This window comes from Salvelinus namaycush, chromosome 1 (assembly GCF_016432855.1).
Source record: "Salvelinus namaycush isolate Seneca chromosome 1, SaNama_1.0, whole genome shotgun sequence".
NCBI lineage: Eukaryota > Metazoa > Chordata > Actinopteri > Salmoniformes > Salmonidae > Salvelinus > Salvelinus namaycush.
The window spans coordinates 20,068,230-20,080,584 of record NC_052307.1 but is presented as its reverse complement, the minus strand read 5'-3'; the positions used below and the strand labels follow the sequence as shown (position 1 = coordinate 20,080,584).

General features: G+C 40.6%; 2 protein-coding genes across 2 annotated transcripts; one reads left to right on the top strand and one right to left on the bottom strand.

The window, feature by feature from the left end:
- Positions 1–198: 198 nt before the first annotated feature.
- LOC120060107 (protein SET) lies at positions 199–4,191 on the bottom strand. The gene is made up of 8 exons (XM_039009227.1): positions 3,894–4,191; positions 2,704–2,761; positions 2,467–2,609; positions 2,268–2,371; positions 2,046–2,159; positions 1,593–1,763; positions 1,119–1,256; positions 199–1,028 (listed from the first exon to the last, which is right to left on the bottom strand). The coding sequence occupies exons 1-8, from the start codon at positions 3,964–3,966 to the stop codon at positions 1,008–1,010; spliced, it is 822 nt and encodes a 273-aa protein (XP_038865155.1). The 5' UTR covers positions 3,967–4,191; the 3' UTR covers positions 199–1,007.
- Positions 4,192–11,462: 7,271 nt separating this feature from the next.
- Positions 11,463–12,336, top strand: LOC120050896 (serine/threonine-protein kinase N2-like). The gene is made up of 4 exons (XM_038997420.1): positions 11,463–11,478; positions 11,640–11,794; positions 12,015–12,237; positions 12,323–12,336. Exons 1-4 carry the CDS (start codon positions 11,463–11,465, stop codon positions 12,334–12,336), a joined length of 408 nt encoding a protein of 135 aa, XP_038853348.1.
- Positions 12,337–12,355: the final 19 nt, after the last annotated feature.

Here is a 12,355-nt window from a genome sequence, read left to right as displayed (position 1 = left end):
AAATGTCAATAATACAACATGTAGTATTTCCGGTGATTGTAATACACAAAGTACGCACATTTGAGATCGATACTGTTACTGAGTTTAACATACCGGTCCAATACTGCAAGCGTACCACAATTCTAGATGTAACAACCAGACATTTATCATTTAGTTTCTGGCTCTAGATAACTAATTGAACTACAATTGACTACTATGGTTGGTTAGATGAGACATTCGTGTACACATTAAGTTTTATTGTAACAAAGAAACTTGTACACTAAGTTTAAAACATTTTTTCCCCAGCAGAAAATAAAATGGTGATTAGATGCAAATTCCATGAGATAAGGTCATTTTCCATGAAGCAGTGGGGGCCCAAATTTACAAGCATTTTTTTTAACACGTTTTGTTTTGTTTATTAAAAATGTAATTTCAAATCTCACAGATGTCTGTAAAACAATACAATGAAAAAAAAAAAAAAATAGCAATGTCCTCAAAATTCCCACCCTCCCCAACACCCTAAGATGTCGCTCTACCCTACCCCAGCATTGACCACAAACATTGCAAAAACTGATAGGAATGAGCTAGTACTTTATCTGTTGACTTTTAACCACATAGGGGGATTTTTTTTAGGGATCTACTCCCAACTGAACAAAAGTATAAAAACTGGAGGGGTCCACTAGTGCCAAGTCAATGCACCATGGCTTTTGTTAATTTAAATCGCACAACCTTTAACAGGAAGAACAATTTATAGAAATTGCCATTCATTTAACTACAAGATGGCTTGCTTATTCTAGTAGTTCCCCCCCTAGATGAATGTGGGAATTATTGTGGTTTGACAATTCAAAGGCAGGAATTTGACATTGGTTTTAGAGGAGACAAAAATGAAACATGGCACAGACAGGAGGCTTCAGAATGAGGAAATGAAGCACAAAATAAAAGTAAAAAAATCTTGCTCCTAAATATGGGTGGATAACCAAATGGGGGAAAATAGCAAAGGGTATTGGTAGATTATCTAACTTTCCGGTTTAGTCATCTTCTCCATCATCCTAAACAAAAGGAAATAAAAATCAATACTGTGCAAACAAATTTCACTATTGAATAAAGTGAATTGAGCAAATTAATTATTTAGGGCATACCTCCCCATCATCACCGTCATCCTCCTCTTCATCTTCCTCCCCATCATCTTCATCACCCTCCTCATCAATATCCTCAAGACCTTCCTCATCGTCATCATCATCTTCACCTTCACCCTCCTCATCATCCATGTCAGGAACCTGCCAATCAAATTAGCCAACCTTTTAACTATACATCCTTTGTCGACATAGCAGACTTAAATCTCCTGGGTGACATTTACAGACAATAGATTAGACGTTTAATAGTCACATGTACAGGGTTGCTGTTGTAATTACAGGGTACAGTGGAAATCTTAAACTCAGGTCAAAGTGAAATAAAAACAAAAAACACATATTAACACGAACAGTACTAAACAATCAAAATGACACATCCAAAGAATTAACAATACAGCAGGTAGCACAATGGGCATAAAAGTCCTATTCAAAGTAAAGAGAACATTGATAAGAGGGAGGTGTTAGGCCGTGGAGACCACTCACCAGGTAGTACTGCAGGGGGTTTGGCCAGATGTCATCCTTGATAACCTCTCCCAGCTCATCTGCCCCAGCATCTGAGTGATCAGTGAACCAGGTGAAGAAGCTCTCTGGCTCTTCATGTTGCCTCTTCTTGCCGGCTTTGTTCTGTGTCTGGCTGGAGCGCTTTGTCAGGTCCTTCAGAGACAACGTCACAGGGATTACAAACCAGCTTGTTTTTGTTTGTTTTAAAGCAATGAGTTTGATTGCATAGCAAAACAAATGAAATACTGAACACAACTACCTGGCATGAAAACCAAAAGGCTCTGATCACTAAGGTACATACAACATTCAGGTACAGTGTTTCGCCATTACGTTGAACAGACTTTTTAAAGAAAGTGACGCACTGGTTTCTGCCAAATGCCATGCATTAATAGACTGCAGTACTACCAAGCATTTGAAAATACAAACGTGAAATACCTTTCCTGATTTCCATTTGATTTCTGTTGACTTTGAGGATGGGTCTCCACTCTCGTTCAGATGGAACTCTTTGGAAAGGACTTTGTTTTCAAAGTATGGATTTTCGTCGTAATACTGGAACACACGTCAATTTAATTTAGTACATTTTAAGGTACGCTATAAAGTCCAGACATTAATGCAATATCCTGTGAACACAATATGGTGGCAATCATTATCACTTACAAAATCTATTCTGTAGCCTGATTTGATATCTTCAAACTCTGTAACCTCCACCCTGGTCAGATAGTGAAGTGCCTCCTCATCTTCCTCCCCAAGAAGAGCAGAAACTGTAGGGACAAACAAGAAAACAAAGTCAGAATCTGAATATTCTAGGTTCCAGTGGAAAAATCCGGAGAGCCCAAAGGGACATGCTGAAGCTCACCTTGTGGATGGTTGACGAATGTGGTGACCCAGAAGTTGGGGATTTTAGCAATCAGTTCTGATCTCTTCTGAAAGAACGGCTGACGGAGTTTATTGTATTTCTGTTCTACTTTCAATATCTCCTCACTCGCTTGCTCGTTCAGTCTGGAGAAAAGAGATTGCACATCAAGCACCATTATCACACGGTTAAACACTTTAGTTTTTCTGATACATATACATTTTAACTTGACTGGCTTACCTGTCAATTTCGTTTTGAACTTCGTCGATGTGTTCAATAGCTTCCTGTTGCTCTTTTTCTATTAGGAAACAAAGTTCAATAATGTCAGAAAATATTGGAAACCATCGGTGCAGTGCATTGGTGTTCACCAGACGTCAAAATTAAAGAGTAACTACCAACTAACTTCCTGCGCACTACCAACAAAGAATTAAAGATGTAACTTAACTGTAGCAAACAAAGTTACGAGCTAGTGGTTTTGAAATTGACCCTCAACAAGCTGCTGCTCTCAGGACCATTGATGGAAAATCATTGCAATAGGTTGCATGAGCTAATCACTAACGATTTGCAATCTGAAAAGGGGTGAACATTTTGCGGAAATATTATATAAATCTTAACCAACAAGTTAATTGCAATGCATGAGTTTTAGCAGCACCCTTTTGTAGCGATTTCATAGCAGCTTGCAAACGGCGTTTCCTGCTGGCTACAGTGAGGATGGCCGCGTGGTTTAAATGTGGGACTCCGCATACTACACTCTGCCTCCTTCCCCAACACTGTCTAATAGCTAGGTAAGTGCGCATTGTATCGAGACTATGACCAAGTTTGACAAATATCCCTCAATCGTTAAATCCGTTAAACTCTTCCAATGGGCTTCTTCTCGAAAACTGTGGTTCACTAGATGGTAGCTAACTACCGTTAGCCATGTTGCCAATTTCACATTCGCAAACTAGCTAGCGTTACGGCTTGCTTCATCATGGCGGATATGCACAACAACAAAGTAACACTAGGCCACGGTTATTTCATTCAACATAGAAAACACATTACTCCTCAGTCAACTGCACAAATACAGTCTATTATAAAACAAATGTTTTGTAATTGTATTTATAGTAGTAACGACTAGACTTGAGAACGAAAATACTTAACAGGACATGCATTGATTGGACAATTAGTTAGCCAGTTAGGAAATGTTGCTAGCTAGGTAACATGGCCTCCATCACCGGTCTAACGTAGTAGCGTTAACAGCTAGAGACAGAACTAACTACGCACTCACGACAGACAATACTGACTGCACCTAAAACCGGCCAGATTCATAGTGAAAAGTCCACAGACGACAAATTACGGTTTGTGAACTATTTTACTTTAAAGTAGTAGATTTTGGTAGAACTAATAAAGGAAGTGCAAATGGCGGTGAACTGGAGGCCGCCATTCCTTACCGGAGGTCTCGTCCGCTCCGTCATGGTTTGAGTTCAGCTCCTTTTTACTCACTTTTGCCGCCGGTGCCGACATTTTTTTTCGCAAGCTGTGAATAACAGACTTCGGGAAAGAATACTGAATTTGGTTTTGTATTCTCCCCGAACAGGAGATTAGTATTTCTAAGTACGATGTCGGTGTGCTATAACAACGTGTGCAGCGCTCCTCCACACAATATAATGCGAAGAAGTCAAGCACATTTAGACACTCCACCAAGAAGCTCTAGCCCGCTCACGCGCTCCCTTTCATTACGAACGCGCCTCAGCAAATGGAACCGATTGGGCTCCGCCTCTCGAGAACAAGTCTGCATGCTGGGTTCTAGTGTTGCTTTCTCATAGGTGAGATTAACTTCGAAAAGGCGGGATTTTACATCAACATGGTCTTTGTAAAATGTTGAATGAATTTACATAATCACGTACATTAAAATTATCACGGCTAACAGTTTCACTTTTAAATAAGTCTATTTATTTTGTCGTCGCATTTGCCCTCCTACCGTACCCTGCTGCAAAGGGAAATGTATTTGTTTCAGGTTATGTGGATATATACTTTAAACACAACATATATAACCCCTGCAAAAATCTTGGTGTCCTTGGTAATGCGTTTTTTTAAATAGGCTTGAAAGGAAAATATAAAATATTTGTGTCAGTATTGTGTCATTGCCACCACGACAAGCAAATTACATGATAATAATGTTTTTTCAAACGTTTGTGTACTTGGTTACCATGGATATGAATAGCGACAGTGGAGAACATGGATGTCATGGAGGGAGACTCACATTACCAAATAGGATATAATTTAATCAAATTATGTTACATTTTTTGAATTCTGTTTTAAATATGTGTATATAGGATACATTGTATGCTAGCAGTTCAACTGGAGTTAGCATGCTAGAATCCCAGCTATTTATAACCAAATACTGTACAAATGTAATTCCCACCACAAGTCATTACCACCACATAATAATACCACCACATAATGAACTGTGATGTTAAGGACAGAATGTGATGGTAATGACAAAATGTATTAGTTCATACATTTTTACTTACATTAAGACCTGAAAAGACACACAAACTACACATATGATCATGGTTAGTTGAAATTGAATACTTATTTGCTAAATAAGACCATTACATTTTCTATTATGTTAGGATGATTGAGGGATTTTGATGCCTATTTATATGACTTACTATGGTTAATGACTTTAATTGTATTATGTTTTATTTTTCTATAAGAGATGACAAGGACATACACTATATATTCAAAAGTATGTGGACACCCCTTCAAATTAGTGGATTCGGCTATTTCACCCACACCCGTTGCTGAAAGGTGTATAAAATCGAGCACACAGCCATGCAATCTCCATAGACAAAATTGGCAGTAGAATTGCCCGTACTGAAGAGCTCAGTGACTTTCAACTGGTACCGTCATAGGATGCCACCGTTCCAACAAGTCAGTTCGTCAAATTTCTGCCCTGCTAGAGTTGCCCCCGGTCAACTGTAAGTGCTGTTAATATGAAGTGGAAACATCTAGGAGCAACAACGGCTCAGTCGCCAAGTGATAGACCACACAAGCTCACAGAATGGGACCACAGAGTGCTGAAGCGCGTACAAATCGTGTCTTCGGTTGCGATACTCACTACCAAGTTCCAAACTGCCTCTGGAAGCAAGGTCAGCACAATAACTGTTCGTCGGGAGCTTCATGAAATGGGTTTCCATGGCAGAGCAGCCGCACACAAGCATAAAATCACCATTCGCAATGCCAAGCGTCTGCTGGAGTAGTGTAAAGCTAGCTGCCATTGGACTCTGGAGCGTTCTCTGGAGTGATGAATCACGCTTCATCATCTGGCAGCCCGACGGACGAATCTGAGTTTGGCGGATGCCATGAGAACGCTACCTGCCCAAATGCATAGAGCAAACTGTAAAGTTTGATGGAGGAGGAATAATGGTCTGGAGCTGTTTTTCATGATTCCGGCTAGGCCCCTTAGTTCCAGTGAAGGGAAACCTTAACGTTACAGAACACAATGACATACAGAAATGGTTTGTCGAGATCGGGGTGGAAGAACTTGACTGACCTGCAAAGAACCCTGACATCAACCCCATTGAACACCTTTGGGATGAATTGGACCGCAGACTGCGAGCCAGGCCTAATCGCCCAACATCAGTTCCCGACCTCTCTAATGCTCTTGTGGCTGAATGGAGGAAAGTCCCTGCAGCAATGTTCCAACATCTAGTGGAAAGCCTTCCAAGAAGAATGGAGACTGTTATAACAGTAAAGGGGCGACCAACTCCAAATTAATGTCCATGATTTTGGAATTAAATGTTCGAAGAGCAGGTGTCCACATACTTTGGGTCATGTAGTGTATATTAACAAAATCAAATAAGATCCTTTAAGATACCAGGAGTATCTTTTAAGAAACAAAAAGAAAGATACCTCAAGAGAAAATTAAGTGGTGAACTGAAATCCATCTCACAACTTTCCCAGCGAGAAAAAAGAAAAAAAGGAGGCCATAGAAAATAAACCAAAGAAACAGAAGATCAACTATCTAGAAAATAGTGGTTATGGAGTCATACCTGTCAAGGAACACACCACCACACTCACCTGAAGTCTTACAGCTTCAGAATGATGACCTAACTGCCCCTCAAATGACTCAAATGACTCCACATCTATGTGATTGTTTTGGCCCATAGACCGTAATAATTCAATATACAGAAGCAGACAAAGCACAACCTTCCACTTCCACCTGCACAGCACCACAGCCATCTCCTAGCAGACATACATGAGGGACTGATTTGAAAGTGGTGTGTTGTGAAATATGATGAAGACCCTTACCCGGGTATTATACAAGACGTTGATGCAGAGAGATGCGCTCTAGTCAAACGATAAGTTTTGTGGGAGCCAACTAATTATTTTGGCCAATGAGAGAGGACATTGTGTTGTACCAACCAGAGAATGTGCTTGGGCTTGTCCCTGAGCCTCATCCAGTGACAAAATGGCATATGATGCTTGATGGCGCAGTCTGGGAGGAAATTTGCTCTCTTGTTAGCAATAGAGTGTGTTAAGGGCAAAACCTAATCTTGAGTAAGCACACACCCGTCTCATGAGTCTGAATCAATAGGCAGCAGCCAGTGAACAATAATTTGTTGAATGTCAACCAGTGTTTCCAACCTTTTACATGTATTTCTGCCTAACGTATTGAATCCCAAAATGGTCTAAAATATGCTTAAGTTATAGAGGCATGTATCTTTGTTTTTTGAGGTTTTGAATGGTGTGTTCTACAGTTGAAGTTGGAAGTTTACATACACCTTAGCCAAATACATTTAAACTCAGTTTTTCACAATTCCTGACATTTAATCCTTGAAAAAATTCCCTGTTTTAGGTCAGTTAGGATCACCACTTTATTTTAAGAATGTGAAATGTCAGAATAATAGTAGAGAGAATGATTTATTTCTGCTTTTATTTCTTTCATCACATTCCCAGTGGGTCAGAAGTTTACATACACTCAATTAGTATTTGGTAGCATTGCCTTTAAATTGTTTAACTTGGGTCAAACGTTTCGGGTAGCCTTTCACAAGCTTTCCACAATAAGTTGGGTGAATTTTGGCCCATTCCTCCTGACAGAGCTGGTGTAACTGAGTCAGGTTTGTAGGCCTCCTTGCTCGCACACGCTTTTTTAGTTCTTCCCACATATTTTCTATATGATTGAGGTCAGGGCTTTGTGATGGCCACTCCAATACCTTGACTTTGTTGTCCTTAAGCCATTTTGCCACAACTTTGGAAGTATGCTTGGGGTCATTGTCCATTTGGAAGATCCATTTGCGACCAAGCTTTAACTTCCTGACTGATGTCTTGAGATGTTGCTTCAATATATCCACATAATTTTCCTGCCTCAACCAGTACCTCCTGCAGCAAAGCACCCCCACAACAAGATGCTGCCACCCCCGTGCTTTACGGTTGGGATGGTGTTCTTCGGGTTGCAAGCGTCACCCTTTTTCTTCCAAACATAACAATGGTCATAATGGCCAAACAGTTTTATTTTTGTTTAATCAGACCAGAGGACATTTACGACAATGCTAAGTCATTACGACAATGCTAAGTCATTACCATCACGGTACATATTTCTGAGGAAAAGTTGTGTTAAATTACAATTGATATTGATGATTTTTCCAATATGTGAACCTTCATTTCTAAAATAATGTAAAATATTGATATTTTGATGTGGTAAATACATGTTTCTGAGTATCATCAAGGCATATACGGACATTTAGACATGATGAATACATATAATTAAGAAAACTTCAAAATCGTTAAAAAAACATGATCTAAAAAAAACGTGAAATGTTATATGAACAATTTCTGTAATTTTCTTTTCAACTAAAATAGCAAATCTTATGACGTGGTGGTAGTGACATTTTCCCTCTGGTATTTGGGGTAACCAATAAATATTGTTATATTCTTAAATAGAATGGTCTCAGCCACTATTAGATCTTGTTTCCAGACAGAGTGAAGAAAATATTCAGATAGATAAAAAGCAGTTCAAGAGGTTTCATTTTCAATAACATTTAACATCCAAAAGTGCCCGTATTTGCAAAATCAACCATATGGTCACCTGATTTGATGGTCCATAATACAATTAATTTTGGTCCCTGGCTGCCTTGCCAACGTTTAGCTGAACATCATAATTCATTGCTCATTCTTACATCTGTCACCCAGTGCTCATCAATCTTATCCCACACTTCTCCTAGCATAGTGTAAAAATTATAACATAAAGCTATTTTATAAGTGCACATATTTTTACAATTATTACACTGCATGCATCCCATTTAAAACTGGACTTAAAGACATGTCCTTCTGCATAAAGAGCTGCAGCTGACTCCCAGGAGCGTTTGATGTATGTCCCAGGCGCTCCCCCATGCTGGAATGGGTTTAGAAAGGCTCTAGCTGGATGCTCTCTGCCTGTCCTGTGGAGAGCGTCTCTGTGTTTGTCTTTGGTTGGTGACAGAGAGGAACATGTGGTTCTGCGCTGGCCAATGCTGAGCCTGGACAGGGACATCAGCACTCAGACTAACAGCAGTGTTGGCACAGCAGAGGGATCCCTGCCACCCCTGCAGGAAGCCGACACAGGAAAAACACAGTGAGAGAGAGAGGGAGGGGTGAGAGAGTGATTAGTAACAGAAAGAAGAGGCGAACAGGATGCAGTGGAAGAGGGATTTTGCAGAGCAGTCAGCAGAGAGGCGAAAACAAACACAAGGAAAGACTGCTGTGTGACCAGATTCACAAGATGTAAAGCAGCTTCAGGAGGAACCCTGCCTGCTTGTTTGCCACTGATGCTCTGCAACAACAACAGCAGAGGACTTGTTGTGTTTTCAAGGATAGTGAAGGTGGAGAGGTACAATGTGAGAAGCCCTCCTGTGGCCAAGAGGATGACAAATTAGCCCGTATTCAGCAAGGAGAGACAGGAGTGCTCCGAGGTTAGTGAAGTGCATGGTCATACTACTGTTTTCACCTGGTTTAGGCATGTTTGTATTATTATTTTAGCTCATACATCCCTTTTTTCAGATTGGACACTGGCAGAGCTGAGACTTACACAGATGCTTCTTGTTTTTTAGTTTCTCATTCACCACTATTTTATGAGTCAGACAGACTATCAGAGTATTTATTTTCTTGGATCAATCAACATGGAGCAGGTTTTGTTCAGGTGTACTGTACTGGACTGGGTGTGTTTCCGCATCATTGTGTTAGTGTTATTATCACTTTCCAGGATCTGGAGATGCTGTCTACAGCTCAGCAGATGCTGCAGGACAGCCGTTCCAAGATCGAGCTGATCCGAATGCAGATTATCAAAGTCACCCAGACTGGTGTTGGGGATGGGAGCAGCAACCATGACAGCACCAATCATGGAGGTCAGAGCTTTATGGTACAGTTTAGTTAGGTGATCATGGTTACAATATACAGTTAACTCAATCCACATCTTTGCACAGAATTTAAAATGCTATCAGGATTGCACTGCCATCAGATAGATTAATGTCTTGTATCTTACTATAATTTGTTAGGTACAGTGCATTCGAAAAGTATTCAGACCCCTTTACTTTTTCCACATTTTGTTATGTTACAGCCTTATTCTAAAATTGATTAAATACATGTTTTATTTTTTGCAAATTATTAAAAATAAAAAACAGAAATACCTTATTTACATAAGTATTCAGACCCTTTGCTATGAGACTCGAAATTGAGCTCAGGTGCATCCTGTTTCCATTGATCAACCTTGAGATGTTTCTACAACTTGATTGGAGTCCACCTGTGGTAATTTCAATTGATTGGACATGATTTGGAAAGACACATATCTGTCTATATAAAGTTCCACAGTTGACAGTGCATGTCAGAGCCAAAACCAAGCCATGAGGTCTAAAGGAATTGTCTGTAGAGACAGGATTGTGTCGAGGCACAGACCTGGGGAAGAGTACAGAACATTTTCCCCAAGAACATAGTGGCCTCCATCATTCTTAAGTGGAAGTAATTTGGAACCACCAAGACTTCCTAGAGCTGGCCACCCGGCCAAACTGAGCAATCGGGGGAGAAGGGAGGTGAACAAGAACCCGATGGTCACTCTGACAGAGCTCCACAGTTTCTCTGTGGAGATGGGAGAACCTTCCAAAAGGACAACCATTTCTGCAGCGCCAATCAGGCCTTTACAGTATTAGTGGCCAGATGGAAGCCATTCCTCAGTAAAAGGCACATGACAGCCCACTTGCACTATACCAAAAGGCACCTAAAAGACTCTCAGACAATGAGAAACAAGATTCTTTGGTCTGATGAAACCAAGATTGAATGCCAAGCGTCACGTCTGGAGGAAACAAGGAACCGCTCATCACCTGACCAATACCATCCCTATGGTGAAGCATCATGCTGTGGGAATGTTTTTCAGTGGCAGGGTATGATAGACTAGTCAGGATCTAGGGAAAGATGAACAGAGAAAAGTACAGAGAGATCTTTGATGAAAACCTGCTCCAGAGCGCTCAGGACCTGAGACTGGGGGGAAGGTTAACCTTCCAACAGGACAATGACCCTAAGCACACAGCCAAGACAACGCAGGAATGGCTTTGGGACAAGTCTCTCAATGACCTTGAGTGGCCCAGCCAGAGCCCGGACTTGAACCTGATCGAACATCTCCGGAGAGACCTGACAATAGCTGTTCCATGACGCTCCCCATCCCACCTGGCAGAGCTTGAGAGGACCTGCAGAGAAAAATGAGAGAAACTCCCCAAATACAGGTGTGCCAAGCCTGTAGCATCATACCCAAGAAGACACAAGGCTGTAATGCTGCCAAAGGTGCTTCAACAAAGTACTCAATAAAGGGTCTGAATACTTATTGTAAATGTGATATTTCAGTGTTTTATTTTTGATTAATTTGCAATAATTTCTAAAAGCCTGTTTTTGCTGTCTGTAGATTGATGAGGAAAAAACAACAATTTAATCAATTTTAGAATAATGCTGTTACATAACAAAATGTGGAAAAAATGTCTGAATACTTTACGATGCTCTGTAGTTCCAGTGTTTGTTTTGCTTGCTATTTTATATGCTGGTATGATTATGAAAAATGTAACACCACTGAAAATGACAACTGTATTACCTATGTGAGGATATATCATAATGCTTTCTCTATGCAGTCTAAGTCTGAACTTGGCCTGTTTTCTCATGCATCATTGATCCAGAAGGAAGTACCCCAGTGGGTGTAAATCCCCTGGACATCCATGTGGCTGAGTTAAAACACTATGTCCAGAGAGAGACAGAGGTGGTGAAGGTGGCCAGGGATGTGGTGAAGCAGCTTGAGGAGCTGCCATCCCAGGACCAATTAGCCCTGGCTGAGGTGGGCTAGCTAGGATGTATCTATAAACAATTTTTTATTGTTTTACAATTCTATTTGAAAACATTCTAAAAACAACCTACAAAATTAGTATAATTTCAGAGGGACTAATGAATATTTTGTACAATTAGTTAGTTTGAGAGTGGAAAGAGTCTTGGTTAGAACATTTTTTTTTGTGCCTATGCTATGCATATATGAGAAAATGCATAAATCTCTCTACCAGGCCCGGTCCCGTGTGCAAGACTCTTCTCAGAAGCTAGATCTTCTGCGACTTTCTCTGGATCACCGCCTGGGTGAGTCATCTCAGGAGGCTCTCCGGGAGCCTGTCACCAAAAAGGGGCTCCCTACAGTATCCCCACCCCAGGAGGGACAACAGCAAAATTGCCTACTTTGCTCCTTCCCCTCCTCCACCTCCTCATCCTTTCTCAAGCCGGCCTCCCTAACAGGTAACTACTCTCTTCAAACCTTACAGGTATTTTATGTCTGTTTATGGATCTGATGTAAAAGCAGAATGATCATGTTTATTTTAAGGCCTGTTCTCCTGATACATGTAATATTTTACAG